This window comes from Xenopus laevis, chromosome 1S (genome assembly GCF_017654675.1).
Source record: "Xenopus laevis strain J_2021 chromosome 1S, Xenopus_laevis_v10.1, whole genome shotgun sequence".
Classification (NCBI taxonomy): Eukaryota; Metazoa; Chordata; class Amphibia; order Anura; family Pipidae; genus Xenopus; species Xenopus laevis.
This window is the reverse complement of record NC_054372.1, coordinates 201,867,730-201,884,264: the sequence shown is the minus strand read 5'-3', so window position 1 is coordinate 201,884,264 and position 16,535 is coordinate 201,867,730. Positions and strand designations below refer to the sequence as shown.

The 16,535-nt window shown below is 42.7% G+C and overlaps 1 protein-coding gene across 2 annotated transcripts in view; it reads right to left on the bottom strand.

Moving 5' to 3' along the window:
• LOC108705089 (AT-rich interactive domain-containing protein 3A) overlaps positions 1 to 5,377 on the bottom strand; it is a 51,279-nt gene extending 45,902 nt beyond the window's left edge. For both annotated transcript variants that reach the window (XM_018241886.2, XM_041580732.1), the window contains exon 1: positions 4,976 to 5,377. In XM_018241886.2, coding sequence (XP_018097375.1) covers positions 4,976 to 5,014 — 39 coding nt within the window. In that variant the 5' untranslated portion in view covers positions 5,015 to 5,377. The remainder of the gene's footprint in view (positions 1 to 4,975) is intronic.
• Between the last annotated feature and the right edge of the window lie 11,158 nt (positions 5,378 to 16,535).

Below are 16,535 nucleotides of genomic sequence, written 5' to 3'. Positions count from 1 at the left end.
TATACAAATAATGGGGTGCTACTTACTTGATTTAATACCCCAAAAGCTCTCACTAACTGTAGCCCAGGGTTCCCCAACCTTTTTTACTTGTGAGCCACATTCAAATGTAAAAAGATTTGGGGAGCAACACAAGCATGAAAAAGTTCCTTGGGGTAACAAATAAGGACTGTGATTGATTGGTTGCCCCTATGTGGACTGGTAGCCTACAAGATGCTCTACTTGGCACTATACTTAGTTTTTATACAACCAAAACTTGTCTCCAAACCTGGAATTCAAAAATAATCACCTACTTTGAGGCCACTGTAGCCAAATCCCCCCGTACTTGGAGTTCTGCTCTAGTTGCTCCAGTTCCATTGTGTCCCTAGTAATGAGAATAGTGTGTGGCCCCAGTGGCCCCGTGTACAAGGGCAGCTCCTGATTGGCCGCTCAGTACAGTAGTCACCAACATGTCATTTCCTTGCCGGGGGTCAGAAGGTGAAGTGACTGAGTTGGTGCCGGGGCCACAAAGTTGATCCAATCAGATCAAAATTCCATCCCCACATTCCCTGCTCCCCAATAGGAAACTGCCAGAATGGGTTAATCCAGTTCTCCTGGCACATGGGGTGTCTCTAATGGTACCCCCTAATGTAAACCCAGGGACCCCAGTCTTCTCCCTCGTGCCACTGCCAGGGCTGATTTACTGCCCCTTAACTGTGCCCATTACTGGAACGTCTTGTCTTCTGCTCAGATTGTCAGCTCTTGTGAGCCACCCTGGTCCCTCCCATTCATATAGTTTAATTACTGCTCAGATTGTCAGCTCTTGTGAGCCACCCTGGTCCCTCCCATTCATATAGTTTAATTACTGCTCAGATTGTCAGCTCTTGTGAGCCACCCTGGTCCCTCCCATTCATATAGTTTAATTACTGCTCAGATTGTCAGCTCTTGTGAGCCACCCTGGTCCCTCCCATTCATATAGTTTAATTACTGCTCAGATTGTCAGCTCTTGTGAGCCACCCTGGTCCCTCCCATTCATATAGTTTAATTACTGCTCAGATTGTCAGCTCTTGTGAGCCACCCTGGTCCCTCCCATTCATATAGTTTAATTACTGCTCAGATTGTCAGCTCTTGTGAGCCACCCTGGTCCCTCCCATTCATATAGTTATATAACTGCACAGAAATGAACATGTTGTGCCCTTTGTTCTTGCCCCCGGTGTTGCCCACGTGCCCCACAGTAAATAATTGTCTCCATTACACCCCCCACATGATCATACAATGTACAGGGGCCACAGTTCCGGGGGCCACACAGGAAGCTCAGGAGCCAATGAACGACGTGATTGTGAATCAGAGACACTCGGGGCTCCGGGACTTTAAGGAGGAACTTTCTGTTTTTCCATAGAATCCCCCCCCCCAGGGCAGTTTGTTATTAAAGCTGAGACTCAGCACCAGGTTTATGTTTAACCCCCCCTCCCATATAAGTGTTACCCACGTGGGTGTCTCAGAGCTTGTCATTCTCATGGGTATAAAGGCGACTCTGGCACATTGATGGTTAATAAATGCTGCTTTGTTGTTGTTGGATTAATCCAAGGGGGGGGGTGATTCACATATAAATGTATTCGATCAGATCACTGTGGGGGGGGGATTAAGGGAAGAGCAAATGATTTAATGCCCCAACGCTCCAGAACCTCTTACCCAAGTGACATAAGGAGGGTCTCAAAGTGACCCCATGGCACCAACACAATGGCCCCCATTTATCGCGAGAACAGACCCCCCACCTTTGAGATACATTCATCCCTGGCCTGGGGGCAGTTTATTTACCCCTCAGTCTGCCCCATTGCCCTTATAGTGGCACCTGCCAACCCCTGTACCCCAAGACTCTCATGTGTCAGCCCAGGGCTACTGGGGCTTGTGTTGTGCCCCCCGACATCACTGAGAGACAAGTGGGGAAATGATGTATTTTATATTCAGGGCAAAGTAACCCTATTAATGGGTCAGTTCCTCTCAGCACCCACAGGGTTAACTAGATTGTTTCTTCCATCCACATCCAAGTAATAATAATATATCATTTCCCCTTTAAAGCAGCAATAACTCCTCTATGGACCCCAATTCCCCCAGCGTCCCATAGCACCCCGATATGCTGAACTGGGGCTGAGAAATACCCCCTACTCCTCCCAACCTTACAGCTTGCGCTTATCCCAGTCCTTCATTCTACACTAAGGGTTAATCCTTCTGCACCATTGAAATAATGGGTCATTATGGATAATAAAAATAATTGTGATAATAATAGTGATCATAATAATAATAGTGATCATAATAATAATAATAATGGTGATTATAATAATAATGGCGATAATAATAGTGATAATAATAATAATATTGGTGGTGACATTAATAATAATAATAATAATGTTGATAAAAATAATAGTGATCATCATAATAATAACGGTGATAATAATGGTGATAATAATGGTGATAATAATAGTGATAATAATAATAATGGTGATAATAATGGTGATAATGATAGTGATAATAATAATAATAATAATGGTGATAATAGTGATAATAATAATGATAATAATAATAATAATGATAATAATAATGGTGATAATAATAGTGATAATAATAATAATGGTGATAATAATGGTGATAATGATAGTGATAATAATAATAATAATAATAATAATAATAATAATAATAATAATAATGGTGATAAGAATAGTGATAATAATAATGATAATAATAATGATAATGATAATAATAATAATAATGGTGATAATATTAATGATAAGAATGATAAGAATAAAACTCATGATAACAAAGAATAAGACTAAGCAAATCAAGGATTGATACTAATGATACTGATCACACTAATGAATGAGAAGAAAAATCACAGGATTATGATGAAAGGCACAAATAATTAGTTAATTAATGACAATTAATAACAAGGGAGGAGCTGAGAGGTGGGTGAGGGCAGTGAAGCAGCAGGAGGGCTCCGGGGGGACTGGGTACAAAGTCTGAAGTCACATCCCTAAATATTGGATTGAGAAGAAATGTTTTACTTTTTCCCTTTAACCCTTGAGGTGCCAGAGTGTAGAGTGGGAGACAATGGGGGGCCTCCACACTGTTCCTGGGGCCAATCACAAATGATATTAAGGAATCATTATTCTCTATAATAATTGCCCCAGGTTAAAGGGATGGTTCACCTTTAAGATAACTTTAGTATGTTATAGAGAGGCTAATTCTAAGCAACTTTTCACTTGGTCTTCATTATGTTTTAATTATTTGCCTTCTTCTTCTTCTGACTCTTTCCAGCTTTCAAATGGGGGTCACTGACCCCACCTAAAAAACAAATGTATTGTTATTGCTACTTTTTATTCCTCATCTTTCTATTCAGGCCTCTCCTATTCATATTCCAGTCTCTTATTCACATCAGTGCATGGTTGCTAGGGGAATTTGAACCCTAGCAACCACAATGCAGAAATTGGAGAGCTGCTGAATAAAAGCAAAATAACTCAGAATCCACAAATAAAGTATTAAAAATAAAACCCAATTGCAAATTGTCCCTCTCTACATCATAATAAATGTTAATTCAAAGGTGAAGAACCCCATTAACCCCCGACAGTGGGGCAGTAAGGACGTTACCCCCTTATTTCCCTGGATTTATAAGTTACACGGCTCAGGGGCCCCGGCTGTGACTCTTAGTTTCAGTGAAGGGTCCGACGCAGATAATGAGCCACACGGGCAACTTACTGTCAGTCCAGTGAGCCCAGGGGCTACATGTGCAGTGTCCGACTGGCCCCCCGGGAGACCAGGAAAACTCCCAGGGGCCCAGGTGTCAGGGGCCCCTCCTGCTGATAAACATCGGGCCTATTTCATGGCCATTGCCTATTTGTATGAGAACAAGGAGACCAAATAGATGGAATTATAGATTATAAAGAAAAGAGACTGGGACAATAGAGGCTGAGTGAGGAGGAATATTAGTACTGAGAGTGGCCCCTGGGCTAAGGTTTTTGGGGGGCCCCTGGTGTCCCAGTCTGACACTGTACATGTGCGGCTGCAACTGAGTGTCACATAATAGTAGTAAACTGTCACTTCTCTGTACTCACTCACTGACCCACGGTTACTAACAGAGTATCAATACTGACTGGGTGTTACTAGCAGAGTATCAGTAGTACTGACTGGGTGTTACTAGCAGAGTATCGATACTTTATTTAATTTGAATGGTCAGTGGCAGGTTGGGAGATTGTGAGGAAAAAATCTGCACGTCTAAGGCCAGTTTTACTCATAGAGTCTTACACCCTCACTTACACACTCACTTACACACTCACTTACACACTCACTTACACACTCACTTACACACTCACTTACACACTCACTTACACACTCACTTACACACTCACTTACACACTCGCACACTGACTGCTAGAGGAAGTTCCAGAGAAGTGATAAAGGAGACAAAGTGACAGTAACTGAATGTATTTCCTGCTACTCACTCACACTCACACTCACACTCACTAGTGGCACTGCCAGTAACTGGGGCACTCACTCTCCCTGTAACTCCCTGACCCCCAGTCACTGGCACCCACCATAGGGGAATAACAACACTCAGTACAACTACTACTACAATTACTACAAATACTACTGCAACTACTGGTAATACTGCTACTACTATAATTATTAGTAATACTGCTACTAATACAATTACTAGTGATACTGCTACTAATACAATTACTACAAATACTACTGCAACTACTAGTAATAGTGCTACTAATACAATTATTAGTAAACTTTACTAAAACAACTAATAGTAAAACTGTTACTAATACAACTAGTAGTAAATCTGTTACTAATACAACTCGTAGTAAAACCGTTAGTAAGTGATAGGAATAAAGTGTGAGCAGTGTTATCTCTATGGGAGGGAAGGGGAAGTAGCACAGTCAGAGGGGGTTTCTGGGGGTTGAGTAGGAAGAGGTTTGGGGGGACAGGGGGGGACACTTACCAGGACAGATTTGGGGGCCACACTGGGGGTCTCAGTCATGTTGGTGCCCGGGGGTCGGAGCGAGTAGATAAAACAATCGGGTTCCCTTTATAAACCCAACAGAGAGAGACACCGGGCCGACCCCCCGCTCCGCATTCTCTCCCGGACTCTCCGCTCCTCCTGCCCGGGACTCACTGCTCCGGCTCCGCTCCCTCTGGCTCCTCCTCCTCCCGCGGCTCCTCCTCCTCCTCCCCAGGACTCTCCGCTCCTCTCCCCGCGCAGCCGCCGCTGATTTCTCTTATTATTCGCGGCAACAAGTGGGAGAAGCTGAAGAGTCAGAACCCGAGTGAGACCTGAGCCCTGAGTCTCCCGTCAGCCCCCGGCGTGTCACACTCATAGGGGAGGGGCCCTTGTGTCTCACACTCATTCTATTCCATTATATATTATTATATATACTGTATTATATACTCACACTCATTCTATTCCATTATATATTATTATATATACTGTATTATATACTCACACTCATTCTATTCCATTACATTAGATTATATATTATATATTATTATATACTCACACTCATTCTATTATACACTCATTATATATATATATATACTCACACTCATTCTATTATACACTCATTATATATATATATATATACTCACACTCATTCTATTCTATCATATTAAATTATATATACTGTATATACACTCACACTTATGTTATACACTCATTATATTATATACACTGTATATACTCACACATTATACTCTATATATACACACTCTCATTCTATTATATATATAATGATGTCATTTCTGTCACATGACTCACTGAAACTTGTGTATTATAATAAATAAAGTACCCCCAGTTGTAAAATATGAGGATATTAGAAGTTACCTCGGAGTTCCATGACCTGTATAAAAACACTCGGCCGAAGCGTCAGGAAACTCCTCAGTAACTTCTAATATCCTTATATTTTACAAGAGGGGGTACTTTATTCACTATATATATATATATATATATACTCACATGTTATATACTCAGACTCATTATATATATATATATATTACACTCACACATTATATACCCACACACTCACTGATACACCATTATACCAACACACACTCACACTCACATATAAACACACATTATGTACATAGAGATTGTAACATTCTGACATTAACCCCTTCCTACACTGTGCAGGGGGGGCAGTATGGCAGCTCCCACATGACGTTGCTCAGACACTGGGGCAGAAAGTTTCTATTGAGGACACAGGAGATTTGCCCCCGGCCTGGGCACTGAGTGCAGTGGGGGAGACACGGCTCAGTCTAATGTGGGGGTGATGATTAAACACGGGGGTCTCACTCTCACTTGCCCTTTACACAAACAATTATTGGGTTTATCGACCAGACAGACCCCACACTATTCTGCAACTCCCAGCAACTCCCTGCACCCTGCTAGTCATGGTCACATATGTCTCTGGATCCTGTGGGGGTGTCTGTGGCCCTAAAGCTTTTCATTAATTACCCCCCCACTTACTGAGAGACAGACAGACAGGGGCCGAGAGACAGACAGACAGGGGCCGAGAGACAGACAGACAGGGGCCGAGAGACAGACAGGGGCCGAGAGACAGACAGACAGGGGCCGAGAGACAGACAGACAGACTGATGGATCATGAGTCAGTGAATGTTAATAAAGTGTTAATAAAAACAAAGACATTGCCAGACCCAGGGGCTGTTCCTATTGGGGTCGGACTCTGACATCTGAGTGTTTATGGCTCGTGAGTGTTATTTGTTTTATCTCCCTCATTAATAGGGGGCTTTAAAGGAGAACTAAGACAGACAGGACCCCGCAGGCCTGGAGTAATGGCACCAACATATACCTGTGATCTGAGTGACTGGCTGATTCCACTGGAAGTACCTGCACCACAAATGGCCCATTCACCCTCACATATCACAACTAATTCCTGCCCACAGAGCTTATAATCTAATTGTGACTCCAGCTAAATAAAAGCTACACCATAAGCAGGAAATGTGTTACTCTTGATGCAGAATTAGATTGTAAGCTCCATTGGCAAGACTATTGTAGTCTATGGGGGTTACCCCCAAACTGGCGTATAGAGCTCAGGGGCCACAAGCCATTAGGCAGGGAGATGGGGCCACATGGGGGGAGGAGATAAAGTCATTTTCCTTATTTGCAATGACCTCCCGAGTGACACTTCATGGGAGTCCAATCAGCTCATTATCTCTGGGCTACTGAATCTCACAAGCTGATAGCCCTGACTTGCCCCTGGCAACTCTCTGACCAACGGAATCGATGCCACTTGGTGTCAGTGCAGGTAACAGGCCAGAAAGGCTACTAATGTGCCCCCAGCTGTTGCCTATTCAGCCCTCCTGCCATCACACTGCCCAACCTGGGGCCCTTCAGCTCTAGTACAACTATAACTCTCTGCAGCAACTCTCAGTCCCTAATGTAATGCACAAGAAATGGAACGAGACAGATAATAACACTGACAGTAACAAGATGTTCCCACAGCCTTTCCCTGGCCCCATAAACTCATTAATAAGCTCCTGTCAGGGATCCACATTAATGAGTTAATTATCAGCTCCATCTCATTATTCTCCCCTCAGTCTGCTCTGGGCATATAGTGGCCTCTACTGACATCTAGTGGCCAAATGTCTCACTGCAGGACATTCATACTGAGCAGGGGATTGTACCAGTGGCTGCTGGGAAATATCAGTCATAGGGAGGTGCAGTCATGTGACATTAACCCCCAGGATCCATGAGTAGTAAAGTGTATTTTTTACATGGACCGAGTTCCCATGGGGCTTCCATCATCTTTATTTGTTAGTGACATCATACAATGAGGTCATTAGTGCAAATTATATGCGAGGAACCATTGAAATATTCTGTTTTTACTATATGGAGCCATTGTAGTGTGTAGTCATTCAAACACAGGATACACAGTAGATAACAGATAAGTACTACTATAGTTTATATAAACAAGCTGCTGTGTAGCCATGGGGGGCAGTCATTCAAGCACAGGATACACAGTAGATAACAGATAAGTACTACTATAGTTTATATAAACAAGCTGATGTGTAGTCATGGGGGCAGCCATTCAAGCACAGGATACACAGTAGATAACAGATAAGTACTACTATAGTTTATATAAACAAGCTGCTGTGTAGCCATGGGGGCAGCCATTCAAGCACAGGATACACAGTAGATAACAGATAAGTACTACTATAGTTTATATAAACAAGCTGCTGTGTAGCCATGGGGGGCAGTCATTCAAGCACAGGATACACAGTAGATAACAGATAAGTACTACTATAGTTTATATAAACAAGCTGCTGTGTAGCCATGGGGGGCAGTCATTCAAGCACAGGATACACAGTAGATAACAGATAAGTACTACTATAGTTTATATAAACAAGCTGCTGTGTAGCCATGGGGGGCAGTCATTCAAGCACAGGATACACAGTAGATAACAGATAAGTACTACTATAGTTTATAGAAACAAGCTGCTGTGTAGCCATGGGGGCAGCCATTCAAGCACAGGATACACAGTAGATAACAGATAAGTACTACTATAGTTTATATAAACAAGCTGCTGTGTAGCCATGGGGGCAGCCATTCAAGCACAGGATACACAGTAGATAACAGATAAGTACTACTATAGTTTACATAAACAAGCTGCTGTGTAGCCATGGGGGCAGCCATTCAAGCACAGGATACACAGTAGATAACAGATAAGTACTACTATAGTTTATATAAACAAGCTGTTGTGTAGCCATGGGGGCAGCCATTCAAGCACAGGATACACAGTAGATAACAGATAAGTACTACTATAGTTTATAGAAACAAGCTGCTGTGTAGCCATGGGGGCAGCCATTCAAGCACAGGATACACAGTAGATAACAGATAAGTACTACTATAGTTTATATAAACAAGCTGCTGTGTAGCCATGGGGGCAGCCATTCAAGCACAGGATACACAGTAGATAACAGATAAGTACTACTATAGTTTACATAAACAAGCTGCTGTGTAGCCATGGGGGCAGCCATTCAAGCACAGGATACACAGTAGATAACAGATAAGTACTACTATAGTTTATATAAACAAGCTGTTGTGTAGCCATGGGGGCAGCCATTCAAGCACAGGATACACAGTAGATAACAGATAAGTACTACTATAGTTTATATAAAGAAACTGCTGTGTAGCCATGGGGGCAGCCATTCAAGCACAGGATACACAGTAGATAACAGATAAGTACTACTATAGTTTATATAAACAAGCTGCTGTGTAGCCATGGGGGCAGCCATTCAAGCACAGGATACACAGTAGATAACAGATAAGTACTACTATAGTTTATATAAACAAGCTGCTGTGTAGCCATGGAGGCAGCCATTCAAGCACAGGATACTCAGTAGATAACAGATAAGTACTACTATAGTTTATATAAACAAGCTGCTGTGTAGCCACGGGGGCAGCCATTCAAACACAGGATACACAGTAGATAACAGATCAGTACTACTATAGTTTATATAAACAAGCTGCTGTGTAGCCACGGGGGCAGCCATACAAGCACAGGATACACAGTAGATAACAGATAAGTACTACTATAGTTTATATAAACAAGCTGCTGTGTAGCCATGGGGGCAGCCATTCAAGCACAGGATACACAGTAGATACCAGATAAGTACTACTATAGTTTATATAAACAAGCTGCTGTGTAGCCATGGGGGCAGCCATTCAAGCACAGGATACACAGTAGATACCAGATAAGTACTACTATAGTTTATATAAACAAGCTGCTGTGTAGCCATGGGGCAGCCATTCAAGCACAGGATACACAGTAGATAACAGATCAGTACTATTATAGTTTATATAAACAAGCTGAGTCTAGTGCTGAGGAGTGAGTCCTTCTATGTCGGGGCTATTCTGTTACAGAGTCGTTGCTTTGTCTCCCCATTGTATAGATCGGAGCACTCATCATTAGACAGCATAGACAAAATTTCAAATCAGTGCATGGTTGCTAAGGTAATTTGGACCCTAACAACTGAATGACTGAATCTTCAAACTGGAGAGCTGCTGAATAAAAAGCTAAATAAGTCAAAAACACATAAAATAAAAAATGAAAACCAATTACAAATTGTTTCAGAATATCCCTTTATACATAATACTAAATTAGTTCAAACATGAACCACCCCTTTAATCCCTCCGTCCCTCCTAAAAAGGGTGTAACCATTTAGATTATGCCCCCAGTCACATGTTTTCGTTACAAAGGGCCATGCATTCCACTGTGGAACACACGGCCATCTTGGATATCTCAGCAACACAGAGAGAGCATGTGAGCACAAGGGTCACTATTGATATTGCGCAAGTGCAACTAACACTCTCAGTCCATCCTCTGATGTTACTGGCATGTATGGGGTTAATGGGGTGCTCATTGGCCATATTGCAGTGATCTTGCAGGTATGTCTGGGGTTAATGGATTGTCTGTTTATATTGGGATATTTGTTTATACTGTTACCCCAGGGGTTAATATTACCTTTATTCATTATGTTCCTCTACTTCCACTTATTCTTCTCATTCTTAGCGCCCCCCATTTTCTAATCGCTTTTCCTCCTACAGTTTTCGGGGTGCAACACCCAAAGTCTCCACATTTCTTCGTCCTATAGCAGAGCAGATTTCTTGTGCTTTTCTTAGTGATCCCGCCCTCTGTCTTTTTGGGGTGACACTCCGAACACCCCAATTTTGCCATTGACTTTGACAGGGAAGATGTTCAATCTGGTGCCACTTTTACAGTTTTGAAGCCACATTCCCCAAACTTGAATCACATGGTCACGGGGTCACGCTAAATGAAAAACAGCGACATTCATTGGATGCCCAAAGTGGGTGGAGCTGTCAACAGCCAATCAGATTTGTCATTGATTTCAGTGGGGAAGTTAGAACTGCTGACTTTCTTTAAATATAAATACCAGGGTCCCCAAACTTTGCAGAGTCACCAGGTAACGTCTGTTCAGGGTTAGAAAAAGTGGGTGGAGCCACCAACTGTCAATTAACTGTCACTCATTGACATCAGGTTACACCTACTTTTTTTAGTTTAAATTTAAAATGCCGCCATTTTCACATCATTTAGACCAGGGACCCTGAACTTTGCACATTTTGTCACCAAATAACTAGAGATTCAAGGCTACAAAAATGGGCGGGACCAGAAACAGCCAATGGGACAATTTCGTTCATTGATTTAAATGGGGAAATATAAACTGCTGCCATTTTCACTTGTTTATAGTTTTCTATAGTATTTTATGGGTATATCTAGGGTTAATATGCCCTTTATTCATCTGATTTAGGGATTAAATGACACGTGTGGGATAAATATCCTTATTATTCATTATATAAAGTCATTATTCTGGTGCAGAATGATCAGGATCCAAGTGTTTCTTTTTTTTTTCTCTTTTTTATTATTATTTTTTTTAATTATTTATTTGTAGATAATGAAAAGACAACTATTGATAAATGTAATGATAATATCAATAACAACATTAAGAATGACATTTATAACATTAGCAATCCTGCCAGAATAAAAGAAATTCAATATAAAAAGTCCGTGTCCGTCTAAAGAGAAATGTTCCAAATAAAACGTAATATCAGAACATAATGTTCCTGAGATTATAAATCAAATATAAAAGAAGTTTCTTTGCTCAGATTTCCCTGCAGGGGGCGCTACTGTCCTGTGATATTTATATTAATATAAGAGACAGAAAAGGGAGGAGTTGATAAAGGGAGGAGGAGCCGCTGATTGGGGGAGATTTGGGGGTTCAGAGGCCGGGTGACCCCACATTTATGTTATTTATTAACAATATTCCCCTAATTAAGGGATCAATACGGGAGAGGAATAAGAACGATTTTCTCGTTATTTATTCACATTGGATTTTCTGAATCAGTCAATTACTCCCCCCAGACACTAATTGCCCCCCCCCCCCGGGTGTCGCACATAATCGGGGCCAATGGATCCAGGGAGATTTGTCTGCCCCCCCTTTCCTTGTTTAACCCTTTATTATCATTTACTCTCCCCCAACTCTTTATTAGTAAATCTGCCTATAATAATAATCTACATGAGAATTGGGCAGGACTTTGGGGCCCATTGTTGATCAGGTTGGTTGGATGGGGCCACAGATTGTCAGATGGGTTGAGATCAGGCCAGTGATTGGGCCAATAATCAGCCCAGAGATTCTTTCATGACTCACATTAGGGTTCAGTTCTGTGAGACCCAAAGTGCAGCTGCACTGCTACATGCGACTCCCCAACTCAGCTGGATCTTCACTGAGGAATTGGAGGAAGGTCCCCAGGCTGAACTGTAACTCTCAACACAATTTCTCAATTTCTCACACAGAAACACCAGTGGTTCCACCAGGAGATCCCAAGGCCCCGTGTCACATGATATGAGTGTCAGACCCTGGGGCCACTGGCACCCGCTATTGTACAACCACCACTCACGGCTCCCCCCCCCCCAATATAGACACACGGGGGTCTGGCAACAAAATATGGGCCTAGGGGCAAGTGAAGCTCAAGCCCCAAATATCATGAAATTATTATGGGGCCACTTCCTTCACTAACCCCTGACATGCCAGTAAGTTAATTGCAGGATTAGACGAGTACTCTATTAACCCCTGACAGTGTCGGACTGGCCGGGCGGGACACCGGGAAAATACCTGGTGGGCCCCGACCCTTAATGGATCCCCGCCGGGCCAGACACCTCTCCAGATATCTTTAAAAAAGTTTCCCTCCCGCAGCGCCGATCAGCGCAGCGCCTTCTGTGCATGCGCCAGGCGCCTTCACGCTGGTGCGCCAAGCGGCACCTTTGTGTGCGCGCGCTCAGCGCGTCGCAGTAGGGGATGGGGGGCAGGTCGGAAGGGGCCCTGGACAGTAGTCCCGGTGGGCCCCGGGCCCCCCAGTCCGACCCTGACCCCTGACTTGCCAGTACAATCAGTACAGAATTAGACGAGTACTCCATTAACCTCTGACATGCCAGTACAATCAGTACAGAATTGACTGGAGGTAAATAGTTAGGGACCACCATATGGGGTTTACCTTGACGTGGTATGGCGGCTTTTCAACTTTATGATCAGAACTTTGTAACTAAAACCCTGTTTTGTAAACACATGTATTTGCATATCTACTGAATTAGACAGGGGCCCAGGGAATGTGCTTTGACCCATTTGGTTGTCAGTAGCACTTCCCTTATACTTCTATATATTTCTACTTAGCAATGTGAGTTCTCCCACAACCCCCCTTTTGTATTTGCAGAATTGGACGAGTACTCCATTAACTTCTTACACACCAGTACAATCAGTACAGAATTAGACAAGTACTCCATTAACCTCTGACATGCCAGTACAATCACTACAGAATTGGATGAGAACTCTATTAACCCCTGACATGCCTGTAAAATCATGGCATAATTGGATGAGCACTCCATTAACTCTAAACATGCCAGTACAATCAGTAAAGGAATGGATGAGTACTCTATTAACCCCTGACACGCTAGTAAGATGACTGAAGAAAAGGATGAGAACTCCATTAACAGTAGACATGCCAATAGCTTGCAGTACAAATACAGTTCATTCAATACTGTCAAGTCTTCACTTTGTCAGAGGTTTCTTGATTGCAGCTGCACTTTTCTGGTCGACTCTGCTGGACTCTAAGGGCTCTTACACACGGCCGTTCCGACCTGCGCTCCCCTGCGTTCTGTTTTTTGCCGTTCAGCCGCAGGGGAGCGCAGGAATAGACGCAAGTCATTATTTGAAATGGGGCTGTACTCACTCAGGCGCGTGTAGGCGCCGAACGCAGGAAAAATGCAGCATGTTGCCTCTCAACCTGCGTTCGGGGCCTACACGCGCCTGAGTGAGTACAGCCCCATTTCAAATAATGACTTGCGTCTATTCCTGCGCTCCCCTGCGGCTGAACGCCAAAAAACGGAACGCAGGGGAGCGCAGGTCGGAACGGCCGTGTGTAAGAGCCCTTACACAAATCAAAACTCTGCTGGGAAGCGCTAAAATAAATACCAAGGAGGATACGTCTGCTGCCCTATAGTATAATATCTAGTCACAAAGTAAATACATAACAGTCAAGCTCATGCTGAATCCACAATGTCCTCAAATATTTACTTAATATTCATGAAAAGAAAAAATAAATATAATAGTGCAGACGTACTTATTTAAGAATAATGTTCCCCAACAACAGGAAATTAAGAACGTTGTACAATTAAAACAGTTCAATTGCCACTGCTCCTAATCCTTAAAGGATAAGTAAACCTTTAAAATAAGTGAATGTAAAACTGATGAGGGGGCTATTCTAAGTACTTTTGTAATTTACATTCATTATTTATTTATTTTTAATTCCAAGATATTAAGGGATACATGTACTGTTAATATGAATGAATTGTTACAACAGCACCACCTGCTGGTCAGTTTCCCACCAGTCTGACCAGCAAGTAGTCAAGGAAGTTGTCAGGAGAAAGAAAGAGGCTGATGTTCTTCTGCTTAGGAAAGATGTGAGAAAGGTTTCTAATTTTATTCCTAAGCAGAAGAACATCAGCCTCTTTCTTTCTCCATTTTGGGTAAATAATGTGACATCAAGATAATTTATATTGTCCTTCCTCCCCTCTGCCGACAATCTAACCCTAATATACAGCCCCTTCCTTATTTTGTATTGGTGTCCTCCCATTCCCCCATATATATATATTGGCATATGAAGGTGCAGATTTACTACCCATTGTTGTTCCTTACAACTGTAAATAGAAGGTATTTTCAAATTGGAAATAGTTGTGTTGAAATAGAATTAATATTGTGTGCAAGGGTACAGGATATTCACTGTCTTTCCATAGTTTCTCACAAACAGATTCTATCTCTTTAACATGTGGAATACTGGTATATAGTGAGTTACGTCACATGTTAGCCAGACATAATCTTCATCCCATTTAAAGGGGAAGTATCATGAAAATGTAATATAAGCTTCATCATAATAAAATAAGAAACATTCTAAATACAATCAATTAAATATTCTGCATTATTTCTGAAATAATCAAGTTTATGTTCACTATTCCTCTCTCAGCATCTGTTTCTCTTCATTCTCTCTTCATGCGGCAGTTGGGTGTCAGATATTCACTGACAGTTACATCCAATATATCTTATAGGGGGGCTCCTTTCCCAGCAGATGTATTAGAGGTCACTCTATTATTAAAATGTCTCTCTACATGCAGGATTTGTGAAAAGGCAGTTATTTTGTTAGATTGTCTTTGTTCTGGAATCAGTTATTTGAGTGAACTCTGTGGTGCTCACTGGAATAACCCCGGGACCAGTGCAGTTTTCTGCTGATAGGAGCACCAGCTCAGGTAGGTATATGACAATCACTTGGGGGTGCCTAAGTAAATAGGCCTGTCCTTCTCCTTTAAAACTGTTGGATTCATTTACACTCATGCACTTAATTCCCTCTGTGGTTTAATCCTCTCCAGCTGATTATAATGCTGGATAAAGAGTGCACTTCCCACCAGCAGCCACAGGAGGGCACCACCACCACTCACATAGTAACAGTAAGTGAGGTTGAAAAAAGTTTTAACTCTTTTTTTTTTCTCTTTAACCTGCCTAACTGCCAGTTGATCCAGAAGAAGCAAAAAACCCATCTGAAGTCTCTCCAATTTGCCTCAGAGGGGGAAAAATTCCTTCCTGACTCCAAAATGGGACCAGTCCCTGGATCAACTTGTACTATGAGCTCTCTCCCATATCCCTGTATTCCCTCACTTGCTAAACACCATCCAACCCCTTCTTGTACCTATCTAATGTATCAGCCTGTACCCCTGATTCACTTCCCAGCTCTCCCTGTAACACCCCTTTCCCTCCTCTAATCTCATTGGCTCCCTCCTGTCTGCTGGGAGGAGCTACTGGTGAATAAAGCATCCGACCCTTCCTTGTACCTATCTAATGTATCAGCCTGTACCACTGATTCACTTCCCAGCTCTCCCTGTAACACCCCTTTCCCTCCTCTAATCTCATTGGCTCCCTCCTGTCTGCTGGGAGGAGCTACTGGTGAATAAAGCATCCGACCCTTCCTTGTACCTATCTAATGTATCAGCCTGTACCACTGATTCACTTCCCAGCTCTCCCTGTAACACCCCTTTCCCTCCTCTAATCTCATTGGCTCCCTCCTGTCTGCTGGGAGGAGCTACTGGTGAATAAAGCATCCAACCCTTCCTTGTACCTATCTAATGTATCAGCCTGTACCCCTGATTCACTTCCCAGCTCTCCCTGTAACTCCCCTTTCCCTCCTCTAATCTCATTGGCTCCCTCCTGTCTGCTGGGAGGAGCTACTGGTGAATAAAGCATCCGACCCTTCCTTGTACCTATCTAATGTATCAGCCTGTACCCCTGATTCACTTCCCAGCTCTCCCTGTAACACCCCTTTCCCTCCTCTAATCTCATTGGCTCCCTCCTGTCTGCTGGGAGGAGCTACTGGTGAATAAAGCATCCGACCCTTCCTTGTACCTATCTAATGTATCAGCCTGTACCCC